At 38.1% G+C, this 19,216-nt stretch overlaps 1 protein-coding gene across 2 annotated transcripts in view; it reads right to left on the bottom strand.

The window, feature by feature from the left end:
• The window catches only part of LOC113057749 (teneurin-3-like), an 85,052-nt gene that overhangs the window by 29,937 nt on the left and 35,899 nt on the right, over window positions 1-19,216 (bottom strand). For both annotated transcript variants that reach the window (XM_026225249.1, XM_026225250.1), the window contains exon 4: window positions 6,483-6,669. In XM_026225249.1, coding sequence (XP_026081034.1) covers window positions 6,483-6,669 — 187 coding nt within the window. The remainder of the gene's footprint in view (window positions 1-6,482; window positions 6,670-19,216) is intronic.

The following is a 19,216-nucleotide window of genomic DNA, read 5'->3' as shown; positions in this document are numbered from 1 at the left end:
TTCAGGGTGATGGAGTTGGAGGTGTACTGGCCTACTTTCACCACTTGAGGTCTGCCGGTGAGGAAATCAACAATCCAGTTGCAGAGTGAAGAATTCAGGCCGAGGTCCATGAGTTTAGACGCCAGCTTTATGAGGACTATAGTATTGAAAGCTGAGCTATAGTCGTTAAATAGCAGCCTTACATAGGTCCTGTTGTTGTTGTCAATGTTTGTGAAAGAAGAGTGCAGGATGTGAGAGATGGCATCATCAGTGGACCTGTTGGGGTGATAAGCGAACTGAAGAGGGTCTAAAGTATTTTGGATGGAGGAGCAGACGACGTTTTTAACCAGTCCCTCAAAGACCTTCGTGACTATTGATGTGAGGGCAACTGGACGATAGTCATTCAGACAAGAGGGTTTATTGTTCTTAGGCACAGGGATGATGACTGATTTTTTGAAGGAGGTGGGAACCACTGATGTAGCAAGAGACTCATTAAAAATGGATCAGCTCAAACCAGTGAGCTGATCAGCGCAGGACCGCAGAATACGGCCAGAAATCCCATCAGATCCGGCTGCTTTACTGATGTTCACTCGCTTTAGTGCCCTCCAAACCTCATCCTCTGACACAGTGATCACATGATGATCGCTGCTCTGACTGCCACTTCCATGAAGAGCTGATTGGCAGACTCGTGCTGCTTAGATTGTTTTCAAAGTGGCCGTAGAAAGTGTTTAGCTCGTCAGCCAATGACGGATCTGCTCTCACCTCTGCAGAGGATTTATTTCCAAAGGCACAGATGGTCCTTAGTCCTTGCGTTGGGAATCATTTAGCTGGAAATGTGACTCTATGCGTTCCCTGTATCTGTGTTTGGCGGCTCTCACTGCGCATCGGAGAGCAAAGCACGATGCTTTGTACTCGTTCATGTTTCCCGACAAAAGACCGGCGTTGTAAGCAGCAGTGCGTTTGTTTACTGCTTCTTGGATTGTTTCTGCTCGGAAGCTTAGTGCTACATACGTGAATTTGCTGACGTCAAATGAACTTGCCTGAAACATGTCCCAATCTACATCATCAAGAGCCGCTTCTGAGTGGGCGGACCATCGTGTCACCACTCTCTGCACCGGGCGATCTTGAACAAGTCTTTGTTTATATTCCGGTGTAAAGAAAATGGCGGCATGGTCCAATTTGCCGAAAGCCGGTAGTGAGCTGTAGTGGACAGTACACATGTTGATAAAAATTAGGCATAACTTGCCTGAGGCTGGCTTTGTAAAAGTCCCCAGCGATGATAATAGCAGCGTCAGGAAGTTTGTTGATGTTGCCTCCTGAGCGCATCGTGAAGCTCAGACAAAGCCAAGCCAGTGTCAGCTTGTGGTGGGATGTAAACAGTAGTGATGAAGATCAATGAAAACTCTCTGGGCAGATAGAATGGGTGGCAACTAATGGACAAATGCTCCAGATGAGGCGAGCAGGAGCATGACAGAGTAGAGATATTCCTGGGGTCACATCTTTTCCTGTTAATCATGAAACACGCTCCTCCACCTTTGGATTTACTGGCCTCGGCTGTTCTGTCCATCTGTAAAACAGAAGTTTTCAAACGCCGTTACAGCAGTGTCTGGGACCGAGGATATGAGCCATGTTTCTGACAAACAAAGGATGTTACAGTCCCCGATGTCCCATTGGAAACATCCTGGCTCTAAGACCATCCATTTTATTCTCCAGATACTGGACATTGGCAATGCTCGGTAGAGGAGGACTGTGAGCTCTTTCCCTCAGTGTTTCTTGATCCATCGCCTCGGGTGGTTATTCAGGTGGCCTTTGTTCATCTCGGCGTTCTGGAGAATCTCAGAAGGCCACGAAGGGTTGGAGGATAAAGTGTCCTGAAACAGGTCAGTGAAGCGGTGTCCAATATCCAAAAGTGTTAATAAAACACTTTTGATAAAAACACAATCTAAGCGGAGGGACCTGGACGGCGAACAGACTCGGCGGCGCCATCTTGGTATCACATAATAGTATGTGATATTAGAATAAGTGTGTCCCAAAGCATAGTATGTTGAAAAGAGTATGCTAAAAGTCCACAGATGGTCTAATTTTGAAGTGTGGATCCATGCACACTCTAATGGCTAAAATTGCCCACAATCCATATCCAGAACTACGAACATAAATAAAACGCATTTCAAAAAACTACAAATGTGGCAGATGCACGTGATTGACGGTTCAGTAGAGAGGTTTACAAAAAGGGGTTAGGGGTACTAATAATCAGCTACTAACAGCTTTACTCTTAAAAAGTTGAAACTTCAACAAACAGCACACAGACACCTGTTCTTTTGTGGAAATTTCAATACAGGCCTGGTTTAAGATGCCTGCTTTTCATTCAGAAGGACTCCATTGTAAAACTTCTACTTTATAATCTGCACGGTTATGAGCTGCTGCATCGACTCCAAACACACAGTCACACACACATTTTTCACAAGGGCTCGGATAGGTTCCGGGCCACTGCACACTGAATGAGGCACATTTAAAAGCCTTCACAAACGATTAACAAATACACTGACAATGTGCCGTTTTGAGGCCAAACATTCCATAATTGATTAGCGGGAGTGTGACGCCAGGTAGAGAAAATGACTAAGCTAATCCTCATCGCCCCTTTTTTTAGGGTGTGAGAGTATTGTTCGTATTAGAACGACTAAGAAGTAACTTCACCCCAAACAGTTTTCTTGCTCTTGTACAATGTGATTCTCTGTAAGCGCCCAACCTTTCCTTGTCATCGGGTTGACGCTTGGAATGCTGCGATGCGAAAGAAGAGGCACTAAAGAAGAAAAAGGCAGGATTTGGAGGTTGAAAGAGAAATTGCAAACAAAAGAACAGAAGTCCTTTCCTGGCATAATCTGATATATAATGACTGCCGCATTAGCTAGGCTAAAGAAAAGAGTGGGCTTTTCAAAGGACTACTTGTTGACTTAAAATGTTAAAACGGTTGAGTCTTTATGCGGAAAGAGTATGTGACTGATGACATGAGTTTAAGACGAAGACAGGGCCTCTTTCCAACAAATGTGCATGTGAGACAAAGTTAATGAGAGGAGGAAAAAAAAACTGTGAAAACAAGGAGAACTTGCACATATCCTTTCAACTCCAGCTAGGATTCGAACATCGTCTTTGAGGCGGATTCTGCCAACTCAGTAGGGTCTCAGAGCAGCAGGTGCCTCACTAGCACTCAACAGAGTGGCTGTATTTTAAGACACTCTCTGGAGGTTTCTGCGCCACTGCCATTTTTGGACAGTCCCTTTCTGTTGACATGTAAAGATCAGAATCTTTATGACAGACAGGGGAGTGGAAAGTTTTCAAGATAGCGTGCTGATAAAGATAGAGTAGTGAAAAAAGGAGATGGTGATGGATTGGTGTACTAGGGAAAGAGAAGAAGCTGAAGAGAGAGAGAGAGAGAGAGAGAGGAAGTAGAGGAATTCTATTGGGATCATTAATAACAAGAGAAGCCTGTGTTTTCTGCTTAGACCTAGACACACAACAGAGATTCTTCACTTGATGTGATTACAAAACATCTTACTTTCACATATCATATGAGAAGTACACTCTCACTAGAGTCCTTTATTTTCTTGTTGTTGTTTTTTTCCTCTCTACAATGGAGCACATCTGTACACTTCTGTTAGTAATGAATGTGTACATTGTGACTAAAGGGTGGATTGTACATCACATCCAATAAATAAAAATAAAATACAATAAAAATAATAAACATTTTAGTGACCTATTTAAATGATTTATGAAATATTTACTCTTATCCTTCCTGTCATATATATATATTCCTGTACTGATGAAAAATAGCCAGTAGGCTACTCCACATTTAGTACACACACACACACACAAGTGTACTTTGTTCAACCTAGGGTTTAACCTAATTGATTAATTTAGTATATTCCAGCCTATATACATTGCAATCATTTTATGACAGGAAGCAACAGTGACATTGTTTTAAATAGCAGGATGTATAAGTTCATTTAAAATACTGTTTGAAATGGCTTTATGATTGTTAGAAATATATTTCAGCTGCACTGGTAGCTGTTAGTTTTTCTCTTTTGTCTGAAAACAAAAAAAAAAGAAAATGGTATTTTTGGATAAAAATGATGGCCATCTAGTAGGTACTTTTCAGCACATTTAGTCACAGTTGTTGTGGGATGATACTGTGAACAGTTTCTCAGTTAAATCTGTTATTCATCTTGTTTAACCTTTTGTGTGGGTGGTAGCTCAGGCTCCTCAGGTGCAGCAAATGCAGGGTTATATAAACTGTGCCATTATGACATTATGCGCTATATATCATCCAGGAAGAATAATAAAAAAAGGAGTATCACTGAACAGGCATCTGATATGTAAATGTGGTAAATCATATGTTCATGTTTTTGGGTTTCTGATGTCAAAAATCTAATTATTTTTAAATTAGCCATTTTTGCAGCTTACTTTTAATAAAATATTTTTGGCATGTGGAAGAAGTTTCAAGAATGCAGTTTTATAATGAAACAATAAACAGGTCAAGAGACTTTGTGCACTATTACACTGAACAAAATTATAAACACAACACTTTAGTTTTTGCCCTCATTTTTGCAAATTCCAGGCTTCCTCAAAATTTACGACATCTGTGATATTGTGCTGTGTGATAAAACTGCACATTTTAAAGTGGCCTTTTATTGTGGCCAGCCTAAGGCACACCTGTGTAATAATCATGCTGTCTAATCAGCATCTTGATATGCAACACCTGTGAGGTGGATGGACTATCTCGGCGAAGGAGAAGTGCTCACTAACACAGATTTAGACAGATTTGTGAACAAAATTTGAGAGAAATAGGCATTTTGTGTACATAGAAAAAGTCTTAGATCTTTGAGTTCAGCACATGAAAAATGGGGGCAAAAACTAAAATGTTGCATTTATAATTTTGTTCAGTGTACATTAAAACATTTTTGTATCATTATAATAAAAACCAAATGTGTGTATAGAAATGCTTTTGGGACCCAAATGATGTGTGTATATATTTGAAGACAGTAAGTCTAGCATGAGGTATTTATTTATGCTTGATATTCTACTCATGTCATGCATACATAAATTCATTCTGTCAGGTGGATGCTGGGTAGGCAGCCCTCAGCTTGAGTAGTACACTTCAATATATCTGAAGTGACAGTAAGGTGCATTATATAAAGACTTGTCTTGATAGGTTCTACCACAATATATGCTTAGAAATGAGTAGTGATAAATAACTGATGGGAACTCAATGGAAAATAACTACATGGTATATGATTTTTGACACAAATGTAAAGGATTAAGTTCAGTTGCATGAGTGAAATTTTAATATTTATACAGAACACAGATATTCATGATACACAATGCTCAAAAGATGTAACGGCCCTATTTTAGCAATCTAAACGCAAAGTGTAAAGCGCACGGCACAGGTGCACTTAGGGCACGTCCAAATCCACTTTTGCTATTTTAACGATGGAAAAACAGTCCGTAATGGGCATAATGTTCCATAAAGCAATCAGAGTGTCATCTCCCATTCCCTTTCAAAGCAAGATGCGCTCACGCCATGGCGGATCACTATTTACATGGCAAAATTTGTTGGCGGAAAAGCTGAACGCTTCTCAAGCGAAGAAACCGATGTGCTAGTGCGCGAAGTTAAAGTGCACGAGCAGATCATCTACAGGAAAAGCAGGAATCCACCAAAGCTTCCCAAGGTGAAGAAGGCCTGGGATGAAGTAGAATTTCATTCATCATCATAAGTAGTAAAAGGCTGAATTGCAAATAGGTAGCCTAATTCTAATACACGCAATGACTATCCATCATTACATTTTTATATTTATGTAGCCTACACAATGACTATTAGACTTTAGACTTTAGAACAGGTTTGAGCTGGTCTATGGCGCAGTCTATTTTCAGCTCCTTAAAATAGCAATGCGCCAGCAATGCACTTGAACACACCTCTTCTTTAGACCAGCACGCCGATGGGCGCATAAATGGCCGCAAATGCATTTTCTAATTGAACGACGTGGTGCTGGATGGGAAAATGCGAATGGCGCCGGGCTGAAACTAGCAAACACACTTGCACTGCGCCTGGCATCGCATTGCGCCGGGTGTATGATAGGGCACCTAAAAGTTACATAAGCTGTGTCCCTAAATCCTACATAGTTCACTATATTAGGTGTCAGAATCCCCTATATATTGAATTACCCTATATACTTCACTCTTTTACCTATAATGCACTCTGATTAAACTTACGTACACTCGCCAAATCTGACACATACAAAAAATATCTGGGCATTACCTGTAGATAATATATATTCACCTGTCTAATCAATGTATAAAAATAAAATACAAATAATTTACTTGCATATTTTATTTCACTCCTTCCGCATATTGTCATTGACTACATAGAATTTCATTACAGAACAATAAAAACAGTAAGTGAATGAATAAGCAAATTCAGACACAGCATGGGACTGTGTATAAACACGTACCTGTTCTCCAAGCCCACGTTGCCACCCAGAACCCAGTTTTCTTGCAGCTGCACGCATTCAGATGCACTCTGAAACTCTGTTGGCTGATTGGCCAGTGACTGGTTGAGGGAGGTGACTGACGGATGCTGCTTGTGTTGATGTGGAGCAGGTGGAAGAGGAGGCGGTCCTGCTTGGCTGGGAAGCTGGTCTATTGGAAGAGGAGAGGGAGAGGTATTTTGTTACAGACAGAGTGGAGCTTGTTACAGATTTCTGCTTTACAAAAAGCACAGGCGGATTGTGTGCCTGTTCCAGATTGGATTGTGTTAAATGGGATTCTTTACAGGATGATTTGGTCCTATGAACACCTTCACATTTTCACTTCACTCCATCCAGCTTCATTTGAGAGAGACAGAAGAGACCCTAAATACTAAATGTGACAAAACCAGTCTTAAGTCGCTGCTCGCTGGTGTATATTTTTAGCCAAAAAACATTGTATGGGTCAAAATTATAGATTTTATTTTATGCCACAAATAATTAGGATACGGAGTTAAGATCATGTTATTTTTAACCCAACATTTTTTAGTGTGCAGAATTTTTTTTTGCACCCTCAGTTTCCAGATTTTCAAATAGTTGTATCTCGGCCAAATGTTGTCTGATCCTAATAAACCATACTTCAATGGAAAGCTTGTTTATTCAGCTTTGTGGATGAAATTGAAACTGGTCAGCAATTGACTGGTTTTGTGGTCCATTTTCACAAAAATATGTTTTGTGGAACATATTGTATGACCGTTTACTGCACGGTTTGCTGCAATGTGATTTAATTAGCAAATTAATTAAAATAATGTTATTTACACACATACATTATATATATATATATATATATATATATATATATATATATATATATATATATATATATATATATTAGTATTATTAATTAACAAAGTATTATTATTAGTAATAGTAGTAGTCAAAAGGCAGCAGACAGAAATTGCCAGGAAAGGTGAACATGACTCTAAGAATCAAAGCAGTGTGTAATTATACAACTTACAAAGACTTGAAATTGAGTAGCAATAGTGACATGGTGCTCACTGACTTTTACGAGTGAGCAAACATAAGTCTCCGCAGGTCATTGCTGGGGAGCAGATGTTTTATAATGGGCTCTTAAACTGAATGTTTCACGTTTGATTACAACCAGAGAGGGAGAGAGACAGAGACTCTCGTTTAACTAATGACCGGAACCTCCATTAGGACAGCAGGAAAGAAACAGGTTTTCTCATATCACTCCAAGCTGGGTAATTGCCCCCCAAAATGACACTGTATGATTATCTCACTGTCCCATCCTGCCACCGTGCTGACAGGTCTGTTTCCATCTCACTACGGGTGTCCAAACATATGCTGTCACGCACTAGACTGTGACAGGGACATACTACAGGCAAGCCACAAAGAATCTATATTTGCATTTATTCTAATGCGAAAGCATCACTGGTAATAAAGTGTATGTGGAATAATTTTTATGAGCTTTCATTTTTGTCTGTTTTTCCTCTTTTTTTAAATTAAATCATTTGAATGCCAAAATAGTTCTGGCAGTGATCAAAACATACTTCATAATCTGTTTTTAACATTTAACATGCAGCAGTCACAAAATGACTAGACAGTTTTTTGTTTTGATAGTTTTGTAAGTACCATACTCGGTGGCGTGCAGCCGCTCCGTGATTTCTACCGAGGGTAGTGGTGTGCCACAGTGAGATGTTCCTCACAGATATGTTTGCGATAATTTTATTTTTAATGCCATAATGTCAGTTGAAAACATTGCAATTGTGTTTCAAAAAACAACAACGAGCACTACGAACCCATTTAAAGAAACACGTTCAGCGGTCTCAATGCCAGGATAGAAAACGGTCAACAAAGTAAAATGAACTCAAACATATGGAGCGCGCTAGAGTCCAAATTTGGCTGAAACGGCTTAAAAATATCCAAATGTGTCGGATACGGGACACAGGAGAAACACGCGTCTAAACACGGGATCAAAACAGTCACATGCAAACGTAAAAATAGGCCTACATTCCACTTTTAAAAAAATCACAACTGCGCGAACGGCTGCACGAGTCATTAGTTAACAGATGTAAAAGATCAGCCAGTTATTTTTTTCCCGTTGTTTTGTTTTCTGTATATATATATATATATATATATATATATATATATATATATATATATATATATATATATATATATATAATAAAATATATATATATATATATATATTCAATATATTTATATATATATATACATTTATATTCAAAATTTGTGTCATAAAATTATATCGCGCATACAGCTCAACTAACGTGATCGTTATAAAGGTGTTTAAACAACAATACACTTCTACTTGCATGTCTTTGACAATATGGGTCTAATCTAGTCTATCCAGGTTTTTTTTTTTTTTTTTTTTACAATTGTATCTGAAAATGACTTTGTGCAGTTCATTCACATGTGCGCTCTGGCGCAGATCCGCCTCCCGCGATGCTCAGCTGTGAACGATTTAAAAATGTGTGCGTTCGACTTGAAGCACAACCTCAGACGGTGGTATGATTCGCTCTTTTGTTGTTCTGTTTTCTTTCAGGATCAAAAATACAACAAATGAAAGTGTTTATCTGTATTTCCGACTGATGAGAACTATGCATATACATATGCATACACTGATGGACCAAAGAGCACGTATTTCGACATTTGCAGTTAAAACGTGAAATCTAAATTCTCAGAAAATTTATTTGGGGGGGGGGGGGGGGGGGATGGGGTGAAATGCTAGTTTTCACTCAATATCCTGTTAATCTTGAGTACCTATAGAGTAGTATTGCATCCTTCATAACTCCAAAAAGTCTTTATTTTTATTATATTTATAAGAGAAAGATGGTCTGTACCGATTTTTCCCGGAAAAACACGAGCGCCTAGAGGCGTGACGTGTGGGCCGAGCTAAAGAATCACGAGCGCCAGTAGGCTTTTGCGTTGAGAGCGTTTGGAAGCTGTGACACAGATCCAGAGGCTGAAATTTAACAAGAGCAGCATCAGCAAAGGCGTCTCTATGTGGTATGTACTGAAAGTATATATATTTGCTTAGCGGTTTTGGAAAATGACTAAGCTCCACTTTATGTCGTCTTTTTTTTTTTTTTTGTTAAGCTGTACATGTGGAAAGTGCAGTTTGATGACAACATCGCATGTTGTTTACTTGATGTGCTTACGCGCTGATAGCTAAGTTAACAACACAGAGATATTTGAAGCAGTTTTACTCACCGCCTATAAGGAAATTCCGCTCCATCTAACGTCACACAGAGCCATACTCGAAAAAAACTTTCCGAAACTTGTGACAAACCGGAAGGAGCAAAAATACTCCTTCAAACGTACAACTTCATTTTTGAAACTTTGTCCATGTTTAGCATGGGAATCCAACTCTTTAACAGTGTAAAAAACTCAGTATGCATTAAATAGAATTTCACCCCCCCCTTTAAGTTTTGACCGGTCAAAAGTTCAGGTCAATTAACACAAATAACAAACAACTAAACATTTGCGAGAAGAAGTCTCAGTACAGTTAGTGAAGGATAAACTGTTATTGTTGTTTTTATGGCAAACATACATCTCTGGTGAGCTAAATGGGCCTGTCACAGCCTAGCGCTGTGATAAGTGACTCTGTAGTCAGTTAGTGAGACTGAGAATGTGCATTTGTGCACAAACCAATGTAACAAAACACATGCTGGTGCCCGTTACATCAACTATACTTAGATTTGAATTTGCATCTATGTTTGTTGTTTAATTCACTGCAGTTTATTATTGCCACATGGCCATGTTTAAATCATACAAATTAAAAAAAAAGTAATTTTTAAAATCTGAATTTATCCTTGGACAGTGTGCATGCAACACTAAAACACTTACTCTTGATTTAAAGCATGATACCAATATCCCTTAAGAAAAAAATAAAAACAAAAGTTACCACACAAGTGGTCATATATCCCACAGAGCCCCAGTCATGTCAAGAACTATAAAACGCCAACTAATTCTAAACAGACAGAGGCTGAAGTGAGGGAAGAACAGGAATCATTATGACAGGTGTCTTGCCACATTCATGACAGGGTTAAAATAGGCCTCTGTGACAGGTGCATTAGACAAAGTGTTGGAGGGGAAACACAGTACACCCTCCACTCTGTGCGTCTGACACAAAGAGGTCACCCGATACAAAGACTGCGATGTTATGCCATGCCCAGACACGGCGAACACCATTACACTTTCATGTTGTTTGCTTTAACAAATACATAAAATGGCCTGAGACAGTGGTTGGAAATTAAACAGCCAGCAATCTTAAGAGACAGTGAACTTAAATGTGCCCTTAAGGTAACTCGTGCCTTTTTGAATGCGACTTAGTGGAAAATTGTAAGAAATTATTTCCTTCAATCTAGATAAGGAGGCACCGCTCTGATTCAATCTGAGCACCGTTAGACTCCACATACTAACAAATGATTACACACAGCATGAGCAGAATGTTAAAGCATTCAGCAGGCTTTCTATCCAGATATGAGGCAATCAGCTTCTTTTAATCAAACTCCCTGAGCAAGAAAATACAATTCTCTCTCTCTTGATTGGGCGTACACACAATGTACACATATTTCTCTTGAATCTGCTTTACTGTCCTATCTGTGTATGTTTATGTTTATGTTTACCTTTACGTTGACTTCCCCTGGCACATCCAGCAAAAAGATGACATTAAGTTTTTCCATAAAGTTTTCATTTGCTTTCGGGGAAAGACAGATACAGTTGGCACAAATTTTCTCAATGGCAAGTCATTCTATGATTTAACAAGATGTTTTAGTGGGCCGTTTTGATTAATATTAGATGAAGCGACTGAAATGACATCCTATTTTACTGTTAATGCTACTGCAAATATCTGTATGAAAATCTATATTATCCTTTTTTTCATAACGAGGAGCTAAGAAGGGCATAAACATGAAGATATTCTATGAACCTGCACTGACACAAATGTATGCTGACATATAATTTTACAGTATTACTACTCTGCCTTTATGAAAGTTATATGAGCCAAATGTAAATCACTAAACATATTTTTCTTTAGTTTCGACAAACAAAATTGATCAAACACACTGTTATCTATTCTGGTTGCCACAAATCAAACAATGTTTTCCAGTAATAGTAAGACAAATAAATAATTTATGTAGGCTATTGTTTCCTTTCAACAGAGAATTAGTCTTTTCTAGTTTTTTATATTCTTAAAATCATCTCTCAAAACGTTTTGAGTAAATCGCTGTTCTCACATCAACATTTATCATTTATCAAAAAGAAATAAAAAATACATCCCTCTGCCCATGACAAGAGTATAACATAAACTGTCATATTTGATAAATGAGACTAAATTGTACCAGAAAAATGGGGTTTGGTATTGAATTTCAGTAAATAATGAAAAGGAAATTGCATGTATGCATTCTGTGGTAAACAGAGGACCCTTTGAGACACCATGAGCATGTTACTGTAACAGATGACTGTGAAATACACATAATAGTTTGTGCATGCCTGAAAGAGCTATTAAAATATTATATTTAATCACGACACAAATAGTTGGAAAAAAAAACAGAACATAAAATATAAAGTCCTAGTAAGAACACAGCACATTTGAAGGTAATGAAAATGATGCATTAACATTATTTGAGCATGTAATTTTTTGCAGAATATCTTTGCTGTCTTGAAGAGCTTTTGTACTTATTGGCTCTCCTGCTTCTAAAACAGATTATAACACCATTCTTGATTATCAGCTCTCCTTCCATTGACATTGCCAGTCGGTATCACATCCAATCACTTGAGAGAAAATGTCACAGTTGGAATAACCCTCTGGAGCATGGAATAACCCAGCAGTTACCAGTGGACTATAACTGTATTTTACTTCAAGTTCAGTATTTATGAGCCACTGCCACATCTTTCAAAACAGCCCAAAATATTATGTGAAATATAAAATAATTTCTTAAGCCTCTTATTTAAAATCAGACTTAATAGAATCTTTCCAATTGAATAATAAAGAAAACAACGGGAAGGTGTTTGATTTAGTTATTCGTTTTCAGTATAAAACACTACTGTGACAAGTGGGGCGGGGCCAAGAGCCGTGGGAACAGAGCGAGGCCGGTGGAGTGATTGGAAATCAGCGACACCTGTGACACTCACCAGTCTCGATTCCCACGGAGGAGATTGGAAGGGTACAAAAGAGGAGCGACTACAGTGAAGGACGAGAGAGGACCAGGCCTGGGCTTTATTTTGTGTTTGGTTTTTATTTGTCAGTCGTCTGCGAGGGGCTGTCGTGCTGTTTCGTCTTTATTTTGTAATTAAAGTTCATTTTGATTGTCCGCCGGTTCCCGCCTCCTTCTTCCCAATGATTATGAAGTTGTACAGTATTACAGCTACCTTTGTGCCTTATTTACCACCCCCCCCCAAATGGTCCATATCAATACCTAAAAGCTACATATTACTGAAAGTGCGCATATTAGTAACTAAATGGTACACCTTTTAAAAGGGCACTGCCCCAGAGACAGCTTTGTGCATTTTTTTCTAAGAGTGCATCAAGGCAAGAGGCCTGTGTAAACTGAAAGACCAAACAGGTTGTGATAAAAGAAAATTAAAAAAAGAATATCGCAAACAGACAGTTATCCCTGCATTCCAGGCTTTTAGTCTGAGTTCACTTTATTAGAAGCATTGAAGAGATAGCAGTAGCAGTGGGGCAGGGCCCACCCATGATGAGAATAAGAGTTGTGGATGAGCTGGCAGAATAAGACTATAAATCAAACATAATAGTGAAATGTGTCTACCTGGCATGACAGGCTATTCAGGAGGCATTCAGGGTCCAGCGTAAAGCAGAGCACAAGCATTTAATCAAAGTCACAGCGCCACAGAGCTGAAAGTGTTCCCTGGCACTAAAACCTAACTGGGAAAGATTTCAGTCCCTCTTGGTGTTTTTTCCTTCAGTCTGATTTCTATTTGTTAATACTTGAATAAGTTCAGTGGATAGAATTATCTAGATTTGAATTGTTGTTATTTGTCAGTAACAAGCATGTAACTTTCTCCGAATTTGTCAGACATGAATTTTAGACTAAAATGAGAGACGTTTTCTGTGACATGATCACCCTCAAGCCATTCTGTCTGAAACTGACATCAGCTTTCTGTTTCCAATGTAACACTTCGCCAAGACCCCAGTAAAGACAAATCATACCAATACCTGTCTGTCACGATGCTGCTGCGAGCCAGTGTTCCACTTTTGATATTTATCAATTTTATTAATTGTTCTTTAAAGGGAACAATCATCAGTGAAATCGTTAACCATATGTAATTAAATTGCATAGCTAAATAATCCAAAAGTAATTACTTACTGAATGCATAGCAACTGCACTATATTAAACACTAACAAAAAAGATCCAAACACATTCGTAGATGGCAAGAGAAAAAAAAAGTGTGCGCATTTCCTTAGAAAAACATCTGTTCAGTAATCCTGCCTTTTTTTCTGCCACCTTATTTAACAACACTAATAAATCATTACATAAATAATAATTATTTGGAAATAAACTGCAATGTTTTAGCCTCTACAACAATTTAACCATTTAGATTTATTTATTTATTTATATTCAGATTTAATTGTTTAATGAATAAAATCTCCTTAAACTCACACTGGTCTTGCAGAAAACACTGAAACAAAAAAACAACATACTGTATATTAGGACTGCATAATTAAATCAACTAAATAATCAAGATTATAATTGTGGATCAAATTGAGATTAACCCTAACATGTTTTTGCAATGGCTGAACACTGTAACCAATCACGGACATGTCCCTTGTGCACTGCCATGTACTTTTACTTAATTTCCCCTCTTAGCTAGTATGCTTAATTTGCACAACCTTACCAAGGCAACATGCTGTCAATCATGTCACTATATGATCTAAATTCACTGTACTTTCAAATTTGATTGAATAATGTTTGAGGAAAGATTGACATTCAGCAAGCCAATTCATGATTTTGGTTTCCCGACTTTTGCCAATAACACTTCACCACAGAAGGACTCTTGTTTTGGAAACTGTTGACTCCCTGACGAAGGCTTTTATGCCGAAACGCATCAGAGTTTTTAAAGGTTTATGATGACCAATCCATAAAATAAAGGCTTCTTAATTTTTCTTAAAGAGAGTGCCTTGGAATTTCCTATTTGTTCTATCTTATGATTATCCCATCCAAAGAGCACCTCAAGCTAACATTTTGAGTCCTGGAAGCGCCCCTCTATAGACATTTGATGAACACTTCACCACTGTTCCCTTTGAGTTCCTCAGTATTTGATAATGCATCAGTCATTCTTTACAGTTTTGCATGATATTAAAACTTTGCCCAATAATCAATAACTGTGCAGACCATAACTGCAGTACTTACAATAAACACAACATTACCATCCATTGGTGTAGATGCCAAGATAGTATTATATGAATGAACAAACTGGTCACATTTACCTACAACAAGGGAATTAATTAGTACAAGCCGGCAACAAATAACCTAAAATGAGGAAACAAATTATTAAAAAGTTCCCAGGATAAAACATGCTCCTGTATTAAGTTAAATTCTTAATTTTTGTCCAGTATCCTCTCAAACCACCCCCACCCAGAATGTCATGAGCAAGGTTCCATTCATAATATTATATCAATAATAATTTGTCATTAATAAATAATAAAAGATAATGCACTCCTAATAATAATTAAATCAACCACTACAAAGGTCTATAAAGCAGTTGCCACTTTCTTTCTGTCTCTCAACCTTTTATTATTTATTTTTAATTTCACCTATAGACATGTGGTGAGGTTTTTATTATAATAAATGTGTGACATTTCTTCTCACCAAGTACCAAAGTTTTGCAAAACTGTATAAAATAAAGATGAATGTCAGCAAAAACAAGCTCTTCAGACACGATTTGCTATTCAGCCGGGGAAAGGTCATGCATTTGCACGCTACCTTTGATTTTTTCATCAGCACGGTGCTTCAAAAACAGCTGTGGTAAAATGTGCTTGGATCAACCAATTTAAATGCTAAACTTCTCCAGGGGAGATTGAGGCTTCTTCTTAAATACACACTGAAAACAAATCACTTGGCCCCCTTTGAAGAGCAGAGTAGGAAATTGAATGACCCTAATGTTAATGTGTATTGTGTCTGGTCTGGAGTAATGGAGATTCTGCTGTCTGTCTGGCCTTAAGAAACAGTTTCATCCTTAAACATTGAATGTCCATTCTGTTTCACTGACTGGGAGTCTTTCAATTGAGTTAGTATTGACAGAGCTTTTTGCACTCCAACGAACCTAATTAATTGTTCTCTTTGCTTCTTAAGTAGGGTTGGGTAACATTTGAATTTATAAATTCCGATTCTACTTAACTATTCCTATTTTCAATTCCAATTAGGTTATAAAATGAACTTAAAGTTTTGGATGTTACATACATTTATTTTGTGGCTTTCTAAGAAGCATTATGTTGCATCCGAATAACATGAGCAAAAAGCAGTAGCCTACAGAACCCTCAGGCCAACAGGAACTTGAGGAATGTTTTTAACAAAAATACAAGAGCAAAATCAACTGCACCAATTTATATTTCACACATTGATAAATTGTTAAAGACAAGTAAATAGTCAGTAATAAAATAGGAACAAACAAATCAATTAGCAATGGCATAAATAAATACAACTGAACAAATTTCAGGTACAGAAATGGAAAATCCTTTTCATAAAATATTGATTTATACTCAATAAAGTAATATATTTAATAAAGATCTGTGATTTTCTTTTGTTGTTTCTTTTCTAATATCCACATTAGCAATATATTTTGGGATATTGTATGTATTTTTTTTAAATATAGACATGAAATCATATTCTTTTCCCATATGGGGAAACATTAGCTTAATGTGGCCACAGCCATGAAACCCAGCTTCAACGAACCTAAAAAGATCCTCTGATCCTTTTTTAATGTAAAGCCTACCCTACATTCTCAGCGATCACTTGTAATCTAAGCCTGTGCTCTATGCTCTCGCACTTCACAACTCCACAGACTACCTGATAACTTGGCCTGTACAACCCTACTTTCAGACAGGTTGGTTTCATGCCTCGGGGTAGAGACTCAAACCTTAAGCTCTCCTCGCATGTCGGAGGAATGCACAAAGGTAATCTTGGCCTGACAGACAGTGCTGCTGTGTACTACTCTGCTGACTTCTGAATAATGAAGCCAGTGCTTCTTCTAGTCATCCTCCAGCAGAGCAGTCTGGAAATAGCTCTACATCTAAAAAACCTCAATGCTGAGCTAGCCTTTAACCCTCTCTCTAATCCCAGGAAAAAGACAAGCGCTGCTCCGCACTTAAACAAGAATGCAGATTTCCGTTCAATCGCATCACCCATCAGGATATATGTAGAAGGGGTTTTAGGTGTTCTTATCATCCTTAAATAAAAGGCAAAACAGGATCAAAGTTGGGTAGCAGACTTTGTTTGAACGTCGTCATGCAGAGCGAACAGGCATAATAATGACCAATGGCAGCGCTGAGAACTGAATGATGGATGACACTAAAAGGAGGAAGCAGAATGGAGGAGGAGACTGAGACTTTGAAAGCAGAGCCTAATTATTCAAACTACGTACTTCACCTAGAGAGCTGAGAGCTCACAGAGACACCAAAGTGTGCAGACAAATTCAGAACAGAAATATCTGGATGAGTGTCCTTTCATTAGAAGATCAAAGAGTTTCTTTTTTCCCCCAACTATAGCTTGGATTCATTCAAAGGAAATGGGTCAGGGTGAGCAAACATTGAATAGCTGCAGAGGCTGACACATCCCAGATTAGCCTGATCGTGTTGAGTGGCTAATCGTTTGGAACACTTCAATTACACATACAGAGTTATTTAACAGATTAAGAAAATTCCACCGTTAGAGCAATAAAGTGATTTCATTAATTTTTATTTTTTTTATTTTTTTATAAATCATTATTGGAACATTATTTCCAAAAAAAGTTTAGCTTGCTTGAATAGCCACATACACAATTCACTTTTTAAAAACCAATTTAACATTTTCCAAACTAAACTAAAAAGCTGTGTAATGGCTTTTTAGTTATTACTTGGCAGCCTCATTCATACTTCAGCATTCTGTAGCTTACGGGATGCTTCAAACTCATTTGTGTTGTTGTAGTGAAAACACCATAAACAACATTATAGGCTTTTAGGATGAGGACTTCTGTCTCTCTCTGCAATAATGTGCCATATATTCTGGTGCAACTGGAGCATTGTCTGGAAAATCAGTGGGATGCACAAAAAAAAAGAAAAAAAAGGGTTCAATAAAAAAGTGCAAGGCAGCATATAATAGATGAGGTGAGACATTAAAAGTGCACAATAGAAACGCCTACTTAAAGAAATCATGCAAATGACAATGCTTTAACATGCAATAAATTAATTAACACAACTGTGCAAACAGGTGCATACTGTAGATATATATAGAGTCATCATTCCCTACAAAAATATATATATAAACACACACAAAAAAACTATAAGCACACCTTACATTGTGCCCTGAGTCATAAATCAAAAAATAGCAAAACTTGGAGTAAGACGAATGTTACCTTTGTGTTGGTGCTTAAGTAAAGAGACCTCTGTCATCTGTAAATATAGGTGGATTTGCATGCACATGACCCCGCTCTACTCTGCTGTGCATTGATGTATCTGTTCTGCTTACTCTGGCCAGCTCTCTGTACACACTGATTACTCTCTGTCCCGGTTGCTAGTGCTCTACTAAGCACTTCAATCCATCATTGCCACACCTGCCCTGATGCAGGCCACTTGTTAAATCATAATCTTCCATACCTAAACCTACAGGACAGGACAGGGCAGGGCAGCAACAAACTAAAGCAGTGCAATAATGCATTTACCAGTTCCTTGCGCGGAACTGATCCTGCTATACCATTTATACCAAGCTATACAAGTGGCATCAAGCACTAAATCTGACATTCAAATTAGGGATGGGCGTTTTCAGCAAATTTCACATTCAAATATTTGAGCTCACAAAAAAAGAATATTTGAATATTCGTTTATTTAAATTAATTTTTATGTTTAAAGTGAACAAAGAAAAAACGTAAAGCAGCTTGCAGCAATTAGGCTATTGTAGAACGTAGCCTACACTTAACTTTTAAACTTTTAAACTGTCAGACAATCTTTTTTTTGCTTTTTTCTATTGTTTTACATGTTCTTGTTAAGAAATACGGCATGTAAACATGATCGGGGGACAGTCGGCTCCTTAGTCTGTTAACAATAATTCACACAGAGAAAACGCGCTCTGACGCCACAGACGTTGTCAGGACTAACAAATAACACTGTGCTAAGCGAATAAGTTTTGTGAAGCGCTTCATGTTTTCGTTTCACCACTGAATGGGATCCTTTTGGAATACATGGCTCCAGCAAGAACTGTTCTCACTCGTCTCGGCTGGACTCTCTGTAATCATCGCTGAAGAACTGGCTCAGCCTTTTCCGATGAGTGGGCATTGCATCCTCTTCATCGTTGGTGGTGGCGGCTGTATCCGCCAAAGTTTTTGTTTTTTTTTACTCCTCTCATGTTTTCATCGAGAAACCTGAGATGTTTGTGCCGAGGGTCTAGTGCAGACGCAAGAAGAGGAGTTTTCACTGCATTCTCCAAGATAGCGGTGTTTATTCGTTGCTTGAGAGATGCTGC

Source organism: Carassius auratus, chromosome 39 (genome assembly GCF_003368295.1).
Source record: "Carassius auratus strain Wakin chromosome 39, ASM336829v1, whole genome shotgun sequence".
NCBI lineage: Eukaryota > Metazoa > Chordata > Actinopteri > Cypriniformes > Cyprinidae > Carassius > Carassius auratus.
This window is presented reverse-complemented; position numbering and strand designations above follow the sequence as displayed.